This window comes from Acanthopagrus latus, chromosome 7, assembly GCF_904848185.1.
Source record: "Acanthopagrus latus isolate v.2019 chromosome 7, fAcaLat1.1, whole genome shotgun sequence".
Lineage (NCBI taxonomy): Eukaryota > Metazoa > Chordata > Actinopteri > Spariformes > Sparidae > Acanthopagrus > Acanthopagrus latus.
Genome location: NC_051045.1, coordinates 13018145 through 13039347, shown reverse-complemented (window position 1 = coordinate 13039347; position 21203 = coordinate 13018145). Strand labels below are relative to the sequence as shown.

The window sequence follows — 21203 nt, the reverse complement described above, 5'->3', positions numbered from 1 at the left end:
TCCTGGGAGGAAAAGTATTGCACACATCACATGCTCCATCATCTTGAGAACGAAAATCCTGCTGTAAAACGGACCACCAAAGAACCACCGAAACTTGCATGTGTCACTCTGGTTGGAGGTCTACGGAGTGCTTTTTGGTCTCCACCTGTTGATGACATAAAATGAAATGAATACAATTCATCAGATTAGCTGAGAGGGACCAGACTAACAAGTATATGAGAATGTCTCTAGCAACGGCAGGCGAAAAATGTACAGTCAATACGGTCTACTTTCTGGCACAGTAAAAGAACACGCATGGTCATCACATGGTGGATGCTGATATCAAGTCACAACAACCTGGTAGGATGTTGGTGCTGGGTGTATGTGGCCGTGAGAGCATCATTACATGGATCTCTAACTGGCAGGTGCAGAGGTGTGAGATGACCACTGTGTTTCATTCTGAATCATCGTCATGAGTCACTGTAGTTGCAACAGTAAGCGCTGACCCTCACCTCCGTGAGGGCTTCAAAGCCAAGCTCGGAAAAAAAACAAAGACAAAAAAAAACACTCGCCGTCGAAGTCCGTTCTTCACTGCTGGACAAAGACTGTTTTCTAGCGAGGCGGAGAGAAGAGGTCAACTAAGTTGTGCCATTAAAGCACAACAGGCAGCGCGGCGAAATGCATCGCGGCTCGGTGGACTCAGAGCAAACATCCTTGTGCCAAATGTGCCATTCGGAGCCGGCAGGCATCAAGGCCAGCAGCCATCTAGAAGGAAGGGCTCAGAGTGCTGGCTCTCCATCACTCGCGTCGTCCCATTCTGCTTCCCCTTTCTCTCTCTCTGTCGCCTCACACTGTTTCATCTCCATTCCTTTGCTTCCTCTGCTCTCTCCTTCTACACTGGGACTTAACTCAGCGATTGTGTGTGTGTGTGTGTGTGTGTGTGTGTGTGTGTGTGTGTGTGTGTGTGTGCTTGCGAGTGTGTTTGTGTTTGCGAGTTTAGATACTTATCAGCTATTATAAACCTCGCAGGCTTGAATAGGGGTTGAGAAAATGACATATTATTTAATAATTATCATCCTTACTCGAGCACGCTTCTTTGTGCGTGCGCACGTGTCTTTATGAGCTGCCGCGGCGCCCACGCGGTTGTCTTAACTCTCTGATTTAAATGCTTCTAATTGTTGTGCATACATAGAGAAACGGTTTAGTACACGGATTTACATGCAAATTTTCCCCTTAGAGGCTCAATTTAGAATCAAATCCCTAACAGCCTGCAATCTAGCCTTGTGGCGTATATTTTAAATTTGGCATCAAGTAATATAATGCTATTAGGGCTGTGACCATCTACTGCTTGCACTCCCTTGCCACGTTGTTGCTCAGGCGTGTGCGCGAGTCCATGCGCGCACATGCACACACACACACACACACACACACCCACACACACACACACACTCACCATGTGTTTTGCTGGATTGTCTCCCACTTCCTTTTGTCGGAAGCTTACCCTCCCTTTCTCCCTCTGCCATCCTGCTCGCCCCCCTGTCCTCTCATCCCGCCTGCCCTCTTCTTCTTCTCCCCATCACTCATCTCCAGCATCCCTTCCTCCCTCCCTCCCTCCCTTGCTCACTCACTCTCCTGTATTTCCTCTTCCCTTCTGCCACCTCTTCCTCCTCTTCCTCCTCCCATTCTTCTCTCTATTAATGTGTCGAATTTCTGCGTCTTCTGCTTCTCTTTTTGTCGCTCCCCCCTTCTTCGGGCTACAGGCCAGTGTGGGTCAGAGGCAGGTTGTAATTACCTCACTCCTCCTCTGACAGCTGAAAAAAAGAGAGAGAAAAAGATAGAAATGGAATAAAGAAAAACAAAAACAGACTCATTATTCATTCGCACTATCAGGACAAAACTAAACCCTCCAATTTTATTTTGTTTTCTAACACCAAAGGGCAAGAAAAGATTTTTGTTTTCTCCACAAAAATGCCCACATTCATGGAGAATTCGCTGCACCTCACAGTGGGTTCCAGCTGATTTCACTGCTGGCAAGGTATGTGTCTGTACAGTCTGGCATTGAGAGATAAATAATACGCTAATACGGAATGATTTCTCCCACATGCTTAACGTAGCATAGGAGAGTTGGCCTTAATTGGTGCAGCTATATTTGAGTTGTAATGTAGGGCGGGCAATGCCTCCTTGACTTCACTACTGGGAAAAAAAAATTGCATACCTTTACAAATCAATAGCCGTCTGAAAAGAGTTCCAGCAGACACAACGGAATTGGGATGAAACGGTAGAAAGAACGCAAAGCGAGAGAGGAGCCATGACTTCAGTGGATTGGATTTCATTAAACGTGTCTTTCAGATCGGACCCGGGCAGTGCTACAGCTTTCGAGCATTTTATTTTTCTTTCTTCTAATGGTGGCAGCTTTAAATGGCAGGAGAACTCATTAGTTAAAGGTTGTAACAGGCAGGGGTTGGGATTGTTTGAAGTTTTTAAGCTGGATGCGTCACCGTGAACGCTGTCGTTAATTACCCAAACGAGTGGGGAGGAGACGTATGTAGCGGTCGCTACAGGCCAGCTCCCAGATGCTATATTTATCCCACATGGGTGATCGATGATATTTCCTCAGCCGTCTGAGGGTCACAACTTTCTGAGACAGGGGTCGCCAATTATGGAGCGGCGATAACCTTTATTTCCCGCTTCCTTTTTCATTTAATAGGCGGGATTTAGTTTTGTTGGGTTTTCGTGTCACATGTTTAAAAACAAGTGTTCTGTTGTTTGCCCCATTTCACTGTAATTGTTCTGCAGTTACAGGGAATAATAAAGTTTGTCTTAAAGTTTTCTGTTTGTTGTCAAGCTTTTCTCCCTCTCACTGTGTTGCTAGTGTGAAAGAACAAACAGGTCTGCTAGCATCCGGATGGACCTTGTAATAAAGAATATCACCTAATCAACTGCCTACCGCTGCTAACTGAGGCTGCCATTAGCAGTTAGCCATGCAACTAGCGGTTTGGCCTGGATGCTCGGAGGCCAGGGGAGTGTTAGTGTTTACACCATTAGCACAATTGCTGTCCATGCTCATTCTGTTGATGATTTTAGAACATTTTTGAAAGTCTTCAACTAAAATCTCACATAATATCCACTTTAAATCAGGCGGTATTGTGCGATGAACCAGCCCAAAATATATTTCATGATGGCATTCCACAGAAGGATGACGAATTACAGGAAAGCACAAACATGTTTCATGTTGTCACGTGGTGCTTCCCTTTTGGGTATACTTGCATCAAACATAGCGCAATATAAAACAATCTCCAAAGCAAGAGATTTATTATCAAGCACACAATCCAAAATCAAAACACTTATCGAATGAAAAACACCACATTAAAGGGGCAATTTAGTAAAAACATTATAAAATGAACAAAAATCATCAACAGAATGTGACAAATGGCAGTTTTGACTTTTATTTATAGTGTTGCAGAGAAGTTAGCATGCTAGCCAGCTAGCCCCAGTCTGAGGCTCCCATGCTAGTGGTGTAAACACCTGGTCTTTGAGCTCCAAGTCCGAACCGCCAGCTGCACAGCTAAATGAGCTAACTAGCTAAGGGCAGCTACAGTTAGTGATTACACAGGTAATATGCTTCTCCTTATTAGCTTTGCGGATGAATTCAACAGATGTCTTTCCTAAATATTGCACTGTTAATTTCAAGCATTTTCAAGGATTTCCAGCACCAGTGAAAACTCCACAGGTGACCACTGAATATTTGTTACTTCCTCGACAACGAAAACAAACATTAATTAATCAAATGAAATTAACGGGAACCTTTGTGAGTCCTCAGGTGGCTGGCAGCCCACAATCTCAGTGAAAGGAAGGATTGAGGAAGTGAGCTACTGTAAATGTTACTGCTGGTAAGCCCTCTCCTACAAGTAGGCTGATTATTTTAGGCTCTGCGAGATTGATTTTGAGGCCCTGTGGGGGCCTGCGTGCGTGAAAAAGTGAAGGTGCACAGACACCAAAAAAGGAGGTGGAATAAAAGTTAAGATAGGGTGCAGGAGACAGGAGGAGGAGTAGAGGTGGTCTCCAGATTCCTGAGGTTATTAATAAAAGTGTGTCTTCAAGGACACCGGTGATGATTTGGGTCAAACTATTTCCTCTTCCTCCTGGGGTGTACCAAGGTTACTCAAAAAAAAAAAAAAAAAAAAAGAAGGAAAAAAGAATGTCCCCCAGAAATATCTCTCTGTGAAATAGGCTGCCGTTGATTTTAGGGATGATGCCTTGGATGCAGAACACTGGCAGCTGTATAACCAATTTCAAGAGATGTCTCCTTTCTTAGCCGTACTGGCAGGTGAAACAAATGTGTTCACATCTGGTGTGAGCAGACAAGAAGCACCTTGTAGAGCCCACTGTCCTTGGAGATGTTTTATTTTTCTAATTTTTCATTCATCATGAAGCTTGACAGTCTACCACAAGTTCATAATTCTTTCACAGCATTCCTTTTTTTTTTTTTTTGCCTCTGTCAAACATCATCCACTCTTTTCTTTGCCGTTGTCTCACATCGCCTTGGCCACTTATTGTATGACCAAGGAAGCAGGATGTTCATTGCCGCCTACGGAGCTGCCTGTGTGCATGTGCGCATTTCAGCCCTGAATTTCCTTCTAGTGAAAGGACAATAAATACCTTACCTGTGGGCTGAGGGATGTGAGGGACAAATGCGTTTTCCCCCTGCCAGCTGGGACGTCTTGCCAAGTTCATTATACACCTGCCACGTTGAGCTTTTAGTTTTTAGGTAATGACATCTCCTCAGGGTCCTGGGGCGTTATTAAACATTGCAGCACAGGTTGACTGATGATGTTAACAGCTGTCTATGGGGAGAACAAAAAACTGATGACACTAAGAGATGCAGGCACACAGCACCACAGACTGAGACAAGAAATGTGAGATTGTGTCTGCCTGACATCTACTGGTCAAATGGAGTCGTTGCAGGGAACGTGCGCGAAAATGAGTGATCCCCCTGAGAAATGTTAAAAAAAAAAAAAAGAAAGAAAGAAATGGAACCAGGTGTTGTAAAAGCAAATGTTGAATTGTTTTATTTAATGGGAAATAAAATAAAGTTTCACACTTTAGCTATTACCTTTTGTTTTTTGTATTTACCACTTGGACATTTAACACATTTCACAGACACAAACCTCAAAATGCATCTAACAGCTCAATGAGAGAGGTCTGATGTGTCATTAATTTATGATTTATTCATGTGACAATCAAGCATTACTTTAAATCATTATTTATTAAAAAATTCAGATTTACAAGATTTACTTGTACACTTAAATATTTATCATAATGATTTATTCATGTATTTATTTATGCACTCATTATACATTTACATATAAATTAATGTACTAGAGAATATATAATTATATTATTATGTGTTTATTCATTTATTTTGGTATTTAATTATACAATTATTTGTGTACTTATGTATCTTTATGTTTTTTTTAAATGTATAATTCAATTTTGGCTTTTACATCCGTAGCACTTGTTACTCTCAAATTGTATTTATCACAGATAAATCTATGCTCTGGGGTGTTTACTGTGGTCCTCGGTATTTATATGAGGGTATTATGGGTTGTTACAGTTGCCTCCATGTGCTGTTTTTGGAAATGAAACACTGACAATGGGCAAACAAACAAACAAATAAACAAACATTCATGATGTGTTTCTTATTCTATCCAGGAAAGTGACACTTTTCACATCAGTAGGTTTCATTTCACAGGGAAACATCAAAATGTTCCCACAATGTGTTTCTAGTTTCCAAATAAAAGATTATAATCCAAATAAATTACGTATTTAACCCGAGAAAGGTTGACTGTAGTTACAAAAAAAGCATTCACCGTTTGCGTAGTCTACGTAGGCTTATGAAGTCGCTACATTAGGAAGGTTTCTGGTTTTGGATGGATAGTCAGAGCAAAGTAAGTCTAAACTAGATTAGATAGAAACCAATGAAAACGGCGCTATTTCCCAGCATGCCAAGCGCGTCAACGACTTGTTCACATTGATAAACCTAAAATAAAGACGTGAAAACTGAATACTGCACAATGAACGCGCTCGAATTGTCCTTCTACTGACAGCCTCACCAACAACTAACGATATTTGGGGTTTGTATGCACCGTGACAAAGAGTACATATGTATTTACTGTGGTATTAAAACGAGTCGTCATGCGCATCTACTTCCGTGGGCGGAAGCTCATTGTAGAGGTCACATGCTGAGTGCTCGTCACTCCACCAATCACCTCGGGGAAGGTCTGAGACAAGAGCCAATAGTTACCCTTGCAGGGTATCACCTGATTCGGGTGAGCGAGTGAACAGTAAACATGGGCCGTCGTGAGCGTCCACAGCAGGAGAAGCTGGTCGGTGCAGTTTCTCAGCACCGCCGGTGGATGCGACGCTCACTGGCTTGGAATCGCTCGCGGCTGGCAAATGAGTGCGATGTATGAGGTGGAGCACAGCTCCAGAACCCAATTCAGACTACTCTCCCCCCACGTTTTATCCCTTTTACACACTACATTTCAATTTTCATCCGATTTTAACACTTCATTCCCATTCATTTATCACATTAAATGAACAAAAAGAAGATTTTTTTTAAAGCATCCGGTACAAAAGAATAATTAACATTCATTTCTTTTACACGTTCTTTTACATGTTCATCAATGTCTTCAATTACACTTTACATTATGAAAAAAAATTGTTCTTTTTTAAGCATCAGGTAAAAAAAAAAAGTTAAATCAACAACTATATTAAACCATTTGATTTAAATTTATAAAATTTAAACTGTTATAAAAGGACAGATGGAAAAGACAGCTGCTGATGTACAAAACCCTGCTTCCATAGATTTACTGTGGAACTCAAACAGTGCGGCACTGTAATTTAATACAATCCTCAAAATAAGTTAGGGATATTGGGATATTTAAGTTTTCCACTTGACTGTTTATTCTGTGACATATCTGAAGCTTAGTTTTGTGTCCTGTGAATTGTTTTGGTCCCCCAAAATAATGCAACACATTTCACTCAACTTTCATATCAATGCAGATGCATATGTGCACCAAAATCCCCCAGATCCCCAACTCAACTCCCCGCCCTATAAAACGTACGGTATCTGATAAATGTTCGTCATTTTACAGTTTCCCGACAGATCAACAACTGAAAGGAAAACGTAAAGTGAAAATCTGAAGCATATTTTAAGGTAAAACAACAAATTTGATAACGTGTTCGCTATCGTTAGAAAACAGCTAACGTCAGTGTCCCACCACATTCTGGAAACTGTTAAGTTTTATGATGGTACAGTAGGGAGGGCATAAATCAATTCTAAAATATGAACATTTATTTAAGTCACAAAGTGTAAATATACAGTAATGTTAGCCAGGAAGTGGCTGAATGCTAACGTTAGCTGCTGTCTAATGGTAGCTAATAGGCAATCACATTTTTGTTTTTAACCTTGAAATACAGCCTGAAGTCCCGCCAGAATTTTAGTTTCCATCATCTCTTTAATTGCTGGTCAATCCGAAAGTGGTGAGATGATGATGGTTTGTCAGATATATACAACCTGCAACATTTAAATCAGTACTGTAACATAATCCTAGCATCCACGCTTCCCCGGCCTTAAATGTATCAGTACGAACTGTTCTGCTTCACAGTTTGTATAAAAGACGACACCGTAACAGCAGCAGTACTTACGATGTAAATTGTGGGTTGTAATCCAAAGTGTTACCAAAGAGTCAACCAACCAATCACATTCAAGGTGAGATTTTTTCTGCCAATTTGACACACATTTTCAGGTTTTTAAATGTGTGCGCTTCTAATAGGTGTCTTCATAATTAAGCAAAATCAAACAGTATCTTCAAGATTTCTTAAGCACACTATCTGAACGTGTTGTCTTGGGGTCGTGGCTGGGGCACGGCCCCTTTAAAACAAAAGGGGTTCATGTTTCTGTTTGACCCAGATCCAGGGCCTTATCGGAGCGCAAAGAGTTACCTGTACATGCGATCTGAAATAAGGGGCCACAGAATTAAAAAAAAGTCAGACACAAGACATCGTAAGGAAGGATTGGAGAGACAAGGAACAAGTTGAATAGAAGGGAAAGTGACCTGGCCTCACAGCCGCCCTGTTCCTGAATGAAATCTGGACCTTTCTATCTGTGGCGCTGACCGAAGCACAACCCCGTGGCAACCTGGTATGACAAACCTTTTATGACCTATGAGGTATCGCGCCATTGATTTGTAATCTGCACCACCTGCTCTTCACAATGTTTGTCAGCATGCCACTATAGATCCATATATTAGATAGCTGTCTAGCCTCATGAAGTCGCACCAATAATAATCCACTCGTCTCAAAAAAACTGGATCTGTGTCACGGCAGATAGCTGCTAAACTGTCCACGACCCACTTTCTGCAATTATCTGATGGATTTGTTACATAACTGTGACCCAATATGAGGGATGTGAAGCAAAAAAACAGAATAACAAAAACAGGGGCCAGGTCAGACGTGGAGCATAGTGGCAAAACCAGGTAATCAGGTGACATGGTGTGTAAAAGTGGACTCATTAAACTGTCCGTGTAATCAGTGAAGTCATCAAGTCTAATTGGAACCAGATTTGTAGTTATGTTGACCATGTAAAATTGCAGATATATTGATATACTGATGTAAAATCGGTAAAGTAATTGTATAGTTAGACGCTTAGTGGCACTGACCTTTAAGTCATGTGACCAGATGGAGTCTGTTTATAGCCATACGTTAGTTGTATGTTGTAACATTAGCTTTTCACTTCTAGTAATTTCATTTACGCCTCAAAAATCCCAAAAGTGGAGTTCATCTGTGAATATTATCTTGCTGAACAAAACGTGCAAGTATCATAAACTTGTGTTTGCCGCAGAGCTTCCCCCCTCATTTGATATGTCCCTTTATATGTTTTTGCTTTGCGCTATGTCAGTGCTATGTAAGTCAAATGTATTTATAATACTGTACATGGTAACACTGTGGTTTCCGAAGCTTTAATGCAAAATGGATAATTTCCCTAAAATGCTTTTGGTTGTAGCCTACCTTGACGTGACACATCAGCTTTAAACCGACCACCCTATGTAAGCCTACCACTGACAGTAGCCAGCCATAAATGTAAATATTCCTACAGCTTATCAAATCTCACAGGGAAAACAATCTTTTTGATCACTATTAATAATAATATTAACAATACATCAACATACATTTTATTCAAAGTCGCCTTTATGGACACCGCACATAAGAAAAATAGTACAGAATAAACAAGCTTTATTATCTCTAGAACAGTATAACATAATTAATTTGTCATCTACTACTACTACAAAATTGAATACATCTTATGTAATAAATGCAATGAATAACTTATTAATACTGTTATTACTATCATTTTCCAGTAATAATGAGAAATATATCTGTTTACTGCTTCACTGTCAACCGTCTCAGTTCCCGAGTCTCTAGTCATAGGGAAGAATTATGGGCTCTCTTTAACCTTAATTGTGTTTTGGTAAACATGTTCTTCGACCACTTTGTTGGGGAAAAATCTGAGGACACATGGCTACTCGCATTAGGAACAGATGGTAATAATGGAAGCATTAAAGGCTTAGATAAGGAGGGCATAACCTTTTCACTCAGGTAAGACAGAAACACGTGTGCTGACCAAGCACCGACATAATGATATCACTATTAATAATCAAATTGAATATAGATTTATTTAAACAGTAATTTGAAACTGTTTAATTAATCACCTTAATTTAATGTAAAGTTTTGTTTTAAGAAGTGGTTTGGGTCACATCTACTGTTTTTGTTTTCATCTGTATTTTATTGTTTTTATTCATGGAGACACTGACATTTTATTTTCAATTGCCACAACTGAATATATTATATTCAATTATTATATAATTATATTTCAATGACTGCTTTTTTAAAATTGATTACTTGATTATAATTATTTGACAAGATGGGAGGCGCACTCCTCATTTCCTAAAACGTGTGGAATCAACCACACGGATCAGTTCGTCAGCAGCTGCACATGTCTGAGACGGCTGACATGTGATTTCTGGAATGATGTTGTAGACTTAAGTCTGCCGGGGCCACTGAAGGTGGGTTAGGGTTTCGATAAAAAGAGGATGGCTGCCCCTGATCTTTTCAGATATTCACAGAGGAGAGGCGCAGTGGAGAGTTGTAGGAGGCGGCGTGGTCACAACAGCAGGGAAGATCCAGTGAAGAAATACAATCAGAACACAGCTCTCTTTGGATGTTTAAAATCATTTTCTTTGACAATAAGATTCTTCTGACCTCAAAACATATTGTTGTCACTCTGCACTTTCAGTATGCCCTCAGTATTGCTGCTGAAATGCATGCTGCTGTGTGCGATGACGGGATGGACGGCGTGCATCTGCATGCTGAAGAATCACACCATATGGATTGAGAGGCAGGACTGTGGCCAGTGTGTGGCTGTCAACACTACGATCTGCAGCGGCTTCTGTTACACCAAGGTGACGACTGCTACACACTCACACTCTTGATGGAAACTCTTAATCTGTTAAGTTTTCTTAGCTGGTTTTGTTGAGTTGAGAGCTCAAGTTTTGGGATAAATCACACACACAAATTAAAATGCAATTTTGGGGCTTATAACCGTATTTGCAGATTACGTGTCTTTGGAATAATGTAGAATAAGGGTTTGTGTTCGACTGAAATAACTGGTTTTTGATTTACAAATGAAAATGGCATTGTTTGAAAGTAATCCAGTACTTAAACAGAAGAACTTTCACATCGCTGCCCTGTTAAACAAATTGTGCTACATAATAAGTTGCATTATTTTACAGTGGATTTACAAAATGTGTCTGCACTGCTGAATATATTAGACACATAAAAATAAAAGTCGGAAAATCAGGAATCTAAAAGTGACCTCACTCAAGGATGATAATTATAATACTATAATATCTTTTATATTTACTTTTCGAAACTACCTTTACAAAGTGCGTCACACCCGAGGGCAATTAAGAGAAAGCGTTCAATGGGAATATCTACCAGAGCTTTTTCACAGGATCTCGGGCTACGAACTAGTGAATGACGATGTAAAAGCTCAGTTGAGAAACTTGGAGTCATACCAAGCAGGGACTTAAAAGTCAAAAGTATTTTTTTTTAAATCAATTCTAAAATGGGAGCTAAAATTGGGGAGATAAAAGTCTTGCATCTGCGTTCTGGACAACCTGAAGCCGCGCAATTGTATTCTGTCCGAGGCATGTAAAAACACGGCTTTACTACAATCCAGGTGAGGGGCAATACAAGCACGAGTCACTCTTTCAAGATCATTAAAAGAAATCAAAGACTTTATTATAGAGATTTTCATCAGATGGAAAAACACGACTGAGGTAAATGTTTAACACATAACTCTAGGGGTGAGATCCTGGCCTAATACAAGTCAAAGGTTCTTTACACATGCTGAGATAGAGAGCCAGGAGCTCCGGCGGCAAACAGGCAGGTACGGAGGACTGAAACTGCCCAAATCAGAAACAAATATATTAATTAATATGCCATTATATGCACCAGAGATCCTGAAAATACTTCAAATGTGACATTAATTGGTGTTTGTGCTTTAATTAGCCATTTATTCACTTCAATCTTCCAGTTTATATATTAATTAATTTCTTTTTTTCTCAAAATGCTACATTTTTGAATGTGTTTGTGTATGTATTTCTATATTCGTCCCCGGTCTTCAAAATCAACAGATTCAGCCACAGTGGATTTATGTCCCAAATCTACATTCATATTCATGCTTTTTACCACCTGGCAAGATGTAGATCAAAACCTGAAACACACATTCACTGGATAGATACACTGTAAAAGTGAAGTGGAGCAGACATCGTTGAGCAACAGTGATGTCTGTCTGTGTCCACGAGGGTCAGTGTGACATCAGTTTTGTCATCACAGGGTGAACGCATGGGCTCTGTGCTGGTTTCAATGTTGTGCAAGTACACTTCAACAAATTGCAAAATACATCCAGAAAGCAGTCAAAACAAAACTACTACACACCCATGGTGTATGCAGCTGTCTGTGTACCTGTTCAATCTGGATCATAATCCAGGATTTCAGTAAAACATTTTTCTGTGTACTTGAGAAAAACTCCAGACCCCCCTGAAAAACAGAAGCAGTAGTTTCTCAGACACACTGGAGAGCACTCTTCCCTCTTTCCATAGGAGCAGATAACCGAACACGGAGCTACTGTACTGTATGTGGCAACTAAGCATTATGTTATAATAAACATACACCTGTAGGTGGGTGTGACGGAGGTGTGTGTGTGCTGAAGGGTTACTGAACCTCACCTCTAACAAGCCTGTCTCCCCCTCTCTCAGGACACCAATTTGAGGGGACGGCTCGGGAGAATCTTCCTGGTCCAGCGTAGCTGTGTGCCTCTGTCCCTGGAGTACCAGGCCACCTCTGTGCCGGGCTGCCCTCAGGACGTCAACCCGGAGCAGTATTATCCTGTGGCCCACCAGTGCAGCTGCAGGCGCTGTGATGCACGCACACACCACTGCATCCGCGCCAGCCCAGTCTCATACGACCGATGCATCGCGACTCTTAGCGGTATGAAAAGCCAGCGGCAGCCTGCTTTAACGACCTGAGAACACGCTAATACACAGGCAGTGCATGTAGATAGCAAATGATACAGGCTTTGGACTCGATGGATTGGCAGTGTTGTTGGTGTTGATGTTATTGTGGTGCACTTCAGCCCGATCAGCCATGCTGTTATTTTCTAGACTGTTAGGCAAGATGTTGCAATAAAACACTGTTGAACACGCATTTGTAGCTTTGTTGTGAATTGTGTTGCCGGTGTAATTGAAGCGATAACGAGGAATATGTGGAAATAAATGAGTGCATAGCGAGTGCATTTCCATAAAGTCTCATTTCTGCACCTACAGAACACACACTCCGTAGCCTTCATTGTACATTCTTTAGGCGCTGACACACCAGGCCGACAGCGGGCCATCGGGCATCATCAGGACCGTCAGTCGCTCTAGTTGGTGCAGTTTGTCTCAGACGGCCCCTGCGTGAGGATTTTTGGCAGATTCAGCGTCACAGAATCTGTCGCTGATTTCACCCATTTAGCGCAGTTTCTCCCTGTTTCGCTCCTCCGCCTCTTTGCCGGTACCATTTGCAACATTTCATCAGACCTATTCTCTATTAGAAGCAGTTATATTAGATGAGAAAAAAAATGCTCGAAACTGTGATGGTTAATGACGGTTTGTGTATGTCAGCAGAGAGGATACTTCTTGTCGGGCAGACTCCAAAGTCTAAGCTTTTGAGATGTGTTCAATGCCAGCTTTTTGGCCAAGACACGGGACGTGTGAGGCATGTGAGAAAACTGAATGGCAAAGACTGCAACAGACACAGCATGTTCACCCTGCTGGCAAGCGATACAGAAGTATCCACTGATGCACTAACAGAGCAGAGGGCACAACGGCCATCCTTGTTGTGTATTCACTTCCATCAAATTGATCTACACACAGGTGAAGGTGATGCTTGCCTCTAAGTGTGTCAGAGAATCAAGCACCCTACCAGAGTCCTGTGACTGGAATGGTGAAAGTGAATGATTAATTGATGAATCATTATTTAAGTGATTAGCGTGGCCTGTGTTTGACGCACTTCTCATCCCTGCAATGGAACAATCTCATGCAGGTATTGCATCATGCTCACCTGGTTTAGCGGGTTACCTTTGCTGGGAGGTGTCGTTCCATCCCACTTTACGAATGAACTGCTCACATTGGTCAAGGAGAAGTCAGGTGTGTGAGTCCCGGAGCTGCTGCAGCTGCTGCCGGCGCCCTCATGATCCTTCATTCGATCAGGGAGTCGCGCTGCAGCTCGGAGCGGAGGAAGAGCCGGCAGAGAAACACACTGACGCTGTGACTTCACCTCCAGGTAGGTTCGTTTTTCTGCCGCGGTCGGACCAGCTACACTTAAATAAACGTCTTGCGCGTCTACATCGGTTTGCACGGTAAATTGCGTTGATGGGCTTCATGGTGCATTCAAGAGCACGCTGTGAAATCTGAAATAACTACATCTTTTTTAATTGTTCTTTGTTCAAATATATACTTCCGTCTTACCAAAAACGCATGCATTATCATACTGACATGTAAAAACAAACACACAAACAGGAAAAAGAAATCAAATGACTGACACACTCATCATCATCATCATCATCATCATCATCATCATCAAATTATTAAGAAAATGCTGCAGCGAAAACAGCTGAAAATCTCCACACAGATCCCCGAGGATAAGTTGAATACAAATTTAGTGAAGTTTGTAAAAAGCAATTTGATTATTTATTTATTTTTTTAACATTTGCCAGTATAGAAAGGCGGAGGTATATATTTCAACAAAGGGAAATAAGTAAGAAACATCGAATCTTCCCGCTTTTAAACAACTTTTGTGGCCATTCCAGTACATATTTCTGAGTTTATGACGTGCTCTTGAATGCAATAAGAAGCCCTTAGCCCACACTCTACCGTGCAAAGCGATGTAGATGCGCAATCGTTTTTTTTTGTTTTTTTTTTAAAGTTTAGATAAGTTTAGTTTTTAAGCGTAGATGGTGGCAGTTTTCTTACTCCTGCATGCATTTCACCAACCGATTACGAGATCTTTGTCAGCAGATGTGCACATTTCGGTCAAGCACGAGAGAATCCATGCTTGTGATATCTAATGATACATCCAGAGGAAAACACAGTTCCCTTGTTGAAATGAATGCTACGCCTTACTCTGTTACCTGCAGACCTTCTGATACTTCAGTCTTCACCAGCTGTCATCTGAAATACTGAACCTCTAGTTTTATTTTTTATTATCATGTGAAACCAGAAAAACTACATTTTTGGCCAACCCATGCTCATTTTTTTTGTTGTTGCAGTACTTGATGCCCGCTCCACCAAATGTCATGTTACATAATGCCTATGTTCAACGCTTACGAGATCTACTCGACATGTGTTTGCATGTCGGCGCATCTATAGGAATACTGGTGACCGCCTGAGAGAAAAGTCTTATTGTAGAACTTTTATCATTACCTTGAGTGAAATTACCCTGATGATGTATAACAGCACCTGCACAGCCATAGTCCTCTCAGATAACTGATTCTCTTCAAATTGTTTGACTCCTATAAATGTGTTATTCATTTCACTCAGTCCGTGGGAGGTCTGCGAATTTAAGTATTACTGCTACAAGTTTTTGATAAAGGTAAACTGGGCGACAAAACAGTCGGTCATCTTTAACAATTCTCCTTTAGTATATATAGAAATAAATGAATAAAAAGATGACATAGAGGGCAAGCAAAAATGCACTGCTCCAAATGATGTGCATGGATACGCAACAAAAGTCTAATTAAATTTGCTGGAATTATTTTTGGGGGCCAAACATGTTCAGGGCTCACAAAATGACAATTCAGATGTGTCACGGAATAAACAATTTTGAGCCGTGTATTGTAAGTGTATGGTATAGACTCCAATGAATGTCTCATGATGACATGACATCATGATTTAAATAGATTTTTAAAATGTTTTAAGTGAAAAGGAAAATTATGATGCAAAAACGATAATTTTCACTAATTGTGACTTGTATTGCAATCTCAAAATCTGTATTTTTGGGTGCATATAGTCCGTCAGGCTTTAGACAGAGGACCTGTTTGCCAGTGGCACTAATGCCATCCCACAGCTGTCAGGTGTATCCTTGGGAGCTATCTGGATTGCGGTTTGATTTCTCAGCAGGGTAATGCCTGACCCTGGCTCTGTTTCTTGGCTGGCTGGTGCGGTGGGTGGAGAGTAATGGTGAATTTATCCCTGGATCTGCAGGGTTGGACTTGCCTCTCTCTCTATATATATAACCCTGAGCCTCATTCTGCTCTCGCCTTGCTCAGCGTCTCTCAGGGACTCTCAGCCTGCTCTCCCCTCTGCGGCCTCGTCCTCCTCTGTGCCGACCAACTTCTGCACCGACAACAACCGAGAACCATGGCCCAGCAACAACAGATTAGGTAACAACCTGCTCCGTCCGCCTGAACGACAAAACCCTCCTTATAAAGCACGCTGTGATTTGTTTAATCCTGTTCATTTGCCAGCTGTTGTTTCTCGAGATGTAATCACAGAAGCCCGAGGTTGTGTGATGCCTCCTGCTCATATGATGTTTAATGGACTGTGTCGACAAGTTATTTTTGGAATCCCCAGAAGCAGTCACCCTATGCCCAGTCCTGTAGCAATCCTGATGCCTTACACATACACTTTAAAAGCCGTGATGAATTGCATACAGTTACGTGTGCTGCAGCTGACCAGTCTTTGTGCTGGTTTAGGTTCGTTTCAACTGGTTTTGCCCCACCTTGCTCCGTGTGCAGGAATGTGACAAGAAAATTGGAATGACCGTCGTGCGCATGTCTGTTTGGACTTGTCATTTAACAGTCTCCCAGCCAAACTGATCAATGGAGGGGTTGCAGGCATGGTAGGAGTCACCTGTGTGTTCCCAATCGACCTGGCCAAGACCCGGCTGCAGAACCAGCGCAGCGGGCAGCAGCTCTACAAGAACATGTAAGAACCACCACACCGCACCCCAGACGTACAAACCCTCTCGTTTCCCTCGGAGACTGCCTTTTTTTTTTTTAACGCTCCCATATTTCTCCAGATCTTTGACGATTTTTTACTCTCTCTCTCCCATTTTTAGTTATCAAAACCTGTTTCTGGCACAGTGCAGCGTGTAGTCTTCTGTACTGTTGCTCCTCGTCATCCTCAGGAAGTGAGAGACTGACAAAATAATGGAGAGGAAAAAGAGTTTTTGAAAAACTTTCTGAAACCCTGAAGGGAAGAACTCCTGTTTCATACATAAAGTTTTAAAGGAAAGGGCTGTAAAATCTGTCAATCACAGGGGTGTCTGAGTCACGAAGAGGGCAAATTATTTTTCTTTGTTTTCTGACTTTGTTAGAAATGTTGCAGTTGACTTTTTTATTGATTTATGTGTTATTTTCATTCTGTAAATGTCACCAGAATGCAGGAAATGCCATCTTTGAATGACAGTTTCTTTTGGTGGTACCCTAAAGGGTAAAGCAGAACCCTGCTTTGGTTTCTAAATACTTCCTATTATTGAGTTGTCACGGTTGGCAAGTGTACCAACACCCGCCAAGAGAAAAAACTGCTGATTCTTGTGATTTGAAATTAACTTGCCATGCAAGTTTTCAGCAAATCCTAATTTGAAACTCTCTCATTATGTCCCCTCAGGATGGATTGCCTAATAAAAACAGTTAAATCCGAAGGCTACTTTGGCATGTACAGAGGTAAGAGTAACAACGCTGTCCACGCCCTCACTTTTTCATGTGTCTAATGAATAACCTCTGTAAGAAGAATATGGCTATCATACAGATGTGTTTGTCATGTTTTCATTCTCCATGCTCTCATATCTTATTACTTGGATCGAATATAAATAGGCTGATAGAGAATTGGGTCAGCGGTCCATCTTGTACGAACGTGACCACATGCACCAGAGGTCACTGCACGGCCTGTGCTGAAGCTCTGACTGTTTATGATTTACACACAACTGTTGCTGCTTTATAGAGAGGGGATTTTCTTTACAGACACCCTGCTGTTGTTGTTATAGCTCTGCTTTTTAAAATAAAAATAAATGATCAAACCACTGCATGTGAAATAAGTTATGTTTAATCAGAATGAATGGATGTTTCTTGGCGTTGCAGGCGCTGCAGTGAATCTCACATTGATAACCCCCGAGAAGGCCATCAAACTAGCTGCTAACGACTTCTTCCGCCACCGGCTGAGCAAAGATGGGTGAGCGTTGGCACCAAAAGACGGACGCCGCGCCGCAGTGTCATTGCTTGGTTTGTAATCCCATCCATGTTTCTCCTGTGCGTCTTTAGTGGCAGGTTGACGGTGTTCAGGGAGATGTTGGCAGGATGCTGTGCAGGAATGTGCCAGGTCATTGTCACCACGCCCATGGAGATGCTCAAGATCCAGATGCAGGATGCTGGCAGACTAGGTGACTACACGGAAATGCACATGTCCATACACATGTCCGTCTTGGGATGTCCTTGGTCAGATTTTGATAAGTTTCCTGTACCTGTCAGCGGCCCAGCAGAGGGTGATGCCCAGTGTAGTAACGACCCTGAAGATGGGGGGCACCAGCGCTGTTCTGAGCCGTGCCTACAACACCAGCCCTGCATCTCAGGTCACGCGAGTGTCCGCCACACAGATCACCAGAGAGCTGCTGAGGACCAAAGGAGTCACAGGACTGTACAGGGGGCTCGGAGCCACGTTGATGAGGTGGGATGGGAGCAGATGCTCGCTCTTGTATGACAGTTTTTTCATCTTTTTCAACAGTCTCTTAATGTGATTTTTTTTTTTTTGTTGTTGTTGTCTTTTCAGGGACATCCCATTCTCCGTTGTGTACTTCCCTCTTTTTGCACACCTGCACCAGCTCGGCCAGCGCTCATCTGAAGACCCGTCCGTGCCCTTCTATTGGTCCTTCATGTCTGGCTGCATGGCCGGATGCGTCGCTGCTGTGACGGTCAGCCCTTGTGACGGTGAGGGACTCAGTCGGTGCAGATTACTGGTTGATGTGTGAATTTCGGTCTTATTTTTAACTTCAGTTTTCAGTTGTGTCACAGATTGATAAATTCTGAACTGAAATAAACTCTGTGTTTCCTCTTCAGTGGTAAAAACGAGGCTGCAATCGCTCAAAAAAGGAGCAAATGAGGAAACTTACAATGGAGTCGTCGACTGTGTCAGGTAAATGACTCGCGCTATCATCCAACATGATGCACACGAGTGGCTGGTTACATGCTAACCCTCATTCTCCTGTTTTTAAATTACAGAAAGATCCTGAAGAAGGAGGGACCCACGGCGTTCCTCAAGGGGGCCAGTTGCCGTGCTCTGGTTATTGCCCCACTCTTTGGCATTGCCCAGGTTGTTTACTTTGTAGGAGTTGGAGAGTTCCTGCTGGGGTACACCCCCTACAACATCTACTCTGCATAAACAATCTGTTCTCTTAGTTTTTTTTTTTTTTTTCCCTGCCACATCATTAAATGACAGGCAGCCATGGACCCAGCTCTCTGTTACTGTGTACCTTCTTTATTGTCTGAGGCTTTCAGAGTGAAACGCCAAGTGGACCACAGAGATGCCATTTCTTTTCGAAATGGTTGTAAAGTACACCTCTTATAGCATGCCTAGTTCTGATTTGAGAGACTGAGGTTGAAACGTGCCTGTCTATATGGGCTTCAGTTGAGCTTATTACAAGGAAATGATTGCTTCCTTCACTGGGCGACTTGATGGCCTGACATATATCAACATTTCACCCAAGTCAGACTGAACACCAAACCTTTACCCCTGTTTTTGCCAGATTTAGCCCCCATCCTTAAATATGCCCCCTATCAGTTACCTTTCGCTGCAACCCTAACCTGTACGTCTTGGTGTCTGCTGTTACGCGGTGCTGCAAAAGGGACCTGACTGTGCCTGGGAGCATTTACAGAGCAATAACAGAGGCAGAACATCGAAACTTGAATAGCTTTGATCCTGTTTTAAAGGGTTACATGTGAAACTGGGCCGTGGACGTTGGCCCCTGTCTATGTATATATATATATTTTATTTTTACGCAAACAAATTAACTTGACTCGAAATTACTGTCACGTGTTGTCTTTTGAACGTAATTTGGAAAAGATCGGGATTGCTGAAGTGGTTGAACAACACGTCTGGGCTGGCTGTCCGCCGCCATGCCCTCACCAGGATCCTATGTTGTTTTGCTCTCGAATTGTTTGCCTGCTTACCTACACTGCTTTTACAGTGAGTCACAAGAGCTGTCGCTGACCATAGTTGCGCACCGGTGTTTATTTTTCAGGACAAATGTGGTTGAGGTGTTTGGGTGTTTTTTTTTTTTTTTACTGGGCACTGTGAATCTTCTGTGGCAGCCTACACAATCGTTTATGTAACGTGCAAGCTGAAACTACGCAGCTCAGCGAGGCTTCTCGCGGTCGGTCGGTCCTTCCTCTGTTTGTGACGAGGGTGATGAACCAGACTGATGACGGACGGGACTGTATTAATGGGATTCGCATTTGCTTTTGGGACCAAGTCTTTTCTGGGGGGGGGTGAAAAAAAGTGCAACACGACTGGCGTATAGCCACTTTCTCTGAGCTGACAGTGGCTGTCTGTGAACGGTCAGATGTTAGAGAAACAGGAGCCTGCATGAATGTGTCATGTCAGGCATGTAGGAACAGAGTGCAGGGCTGGGTTGTGCTCTCTCTCTCTCTCTCTCTCTTCTAGAAAATGTCACCGGTCAAAGTACTTTTGACTGTTTTTCTAATGTGAATGATTCGCCTGTATTTCTTTCTTTTTCCCCCCCGTAGTTTTCTCAAAGTGAGCAGTTTTAACACTTCGACCTTTTCAAAACTGTTCAATCAGTTGGATATGATTATTTATGAGTTCATTTTTGGAATTGCGCATGTAAATAAAGATTTCTTAATGCTGAATAAATATTTTTAAATGCAGTGTTTACTTGTGGTGCTTGACTGTGTACCGTGACATGAAGGTAGAAAAACCTCGCAGCAGGCCGACTGTGGACATGAAGACGTGTTTTCTGATGCAAGCTGAGGAGGTGTTACACTCCTCCTCCTCCACACATACATCGCTGGCATGGGCAAGTTTGTGGCAGCAGAAATGCTCATGCTGCAGTGCTGGAGTAACTCTACCCCGGGGGAGTCCTGAGGCCTCTGCCTCATCGCACGCATAACTATCCCCCTCGCCTAAATGTTCAGCTGTGCCTTAGGCTCAAGTGCAGAAAGCTGAAACTCATGCGGCTAAACCTGGAAACCTACTTAATCGTCGGGGATATCAAATAAAATAGCTGTTAGGAACTATAAACGACATCCCTTTACAATGTAGTGTTTGTCGGTTTGAATCTATAATTGTATTTCATCACTTCTCTGGTCATTTTTAGTTTTCACAAGCGGGACAACTCATTTGTACATCTCCAGCACACTTCTCCTCATACTGTTTATTTATACACTACAGCCGATAAGTGCTGGCTCTCCTGGTAGTCACCAGATCTATTCTATATTTATACCTACAACTACAGTATACTATATACTATACTTGGAAAGCTATATATATAACTACAGCATTAACTTTGACTGTGTGCATAGGGGAGTCATTTTCATGATCTGTTATCAA

General features: G+C 42.2%; 2 protein-coding genes across 5 annotated transcripts; both read left to right on the top strand.

Moving 5' to 3' along the window:
* The first annotated feature begins 1600 nt into the window (after nt 1–1600).
* On the top strand, nt 1601–12913 carry LOC119023089 (follitropin subunit beta-like). 4 transcript variants are annotated; one of them, XM_037104746.1, is made up of 3 exons: nt 1601–2014; nt 10337–10502; nt 12363–12913. In XM_037104746.1, the coding sequence occupies exons 2-3, from the start codon at nt 10338–10340 to the stop codon at nt 12630–12632; spliced, it is 435 nt and encodes a 144-aa protein (XP_036960641.1). In that variant the 5' UTR covers nt 1601–2014; nt 10337; the 3' UTR covers nt 12633–12913. The 4 variants fall into 4 exon arrangements, with proteins under 4 accessions (XP_036960641.1, XP_036960643.1, XP_036960640.1 ...); XM_037104748.1 differs by lacking the exon at nt 1601–2014 and adding an exon at nt 6027–6113; XM_037104745.1 differs by lacking the exon at nt 1601–2014 and adding an exon at nt 7075–7198.
* An 858-nt stretch (nt 12914–13771) lies between these two features.
* Nucleotides 13772–20522, top strand: LOC119023625 (mitochondrial glutamate carrier 1-like). The gene is made up of 10 exons (XM_037105733.1): nt 13772–13926; nt 15911–16024; nt 16443–16568; nt 17253–17308; nt 17723–17813; nt 17903–18021; nt 18110–18305; nt 18408–18565; nt 18695–18770; nt 18857–20522. Exons 2-10 carry the CDS (start codon nt 16002–16004, stop codon nt 19014–19016), a joined length of 1005 nt encoding a protein of 334 aa, XP_036961628.1. The 5' UTR covers nt 13772–13926; nt 15911–16001; the 3' UTR covers nt 19017–20522.
* Nucleotides 20523–21203: the final 681 nt, after the last annotated feature.

Excerpts from the sequence above, each read along its gene's own strand:
- LOC119023089 (XM_037104746.1), top strand. The coding sequence starts at position 10,338 with ATGCCCTCAGTATTGCTGCTGAAATGCATGCTGCTGTGTGCGATGACG. Across the intron at positions 10,503-12,362 it reads GCGGCTTCTGTTACACCAAG|GACACCAATTTGAGGGGACG; the intron begins GTGACGACTGCT and ends CCCCTCTCTCAG.
- LOC119023625 (XM_037105733.1), top strand. The coding sequence starts at position 16,002 with ATGGCCCAGCAACAACAGATTAG. Across the intron at positions 16,025-16,442 it reads GCCCAGCAACAACAGATTAG|TCTCCCAGCCAAACTGATCA; the intron begins GTAACAACCTGC and ends GTCATTTAACAG. Across the intron at positions 16,569-17,252 it reads CAGCAGCTCTACAAGAACAT|GATGGATTGCCTAATAAAAA; the intron begins GTAAGAACCACC and ends ATGTCCCCTCAG.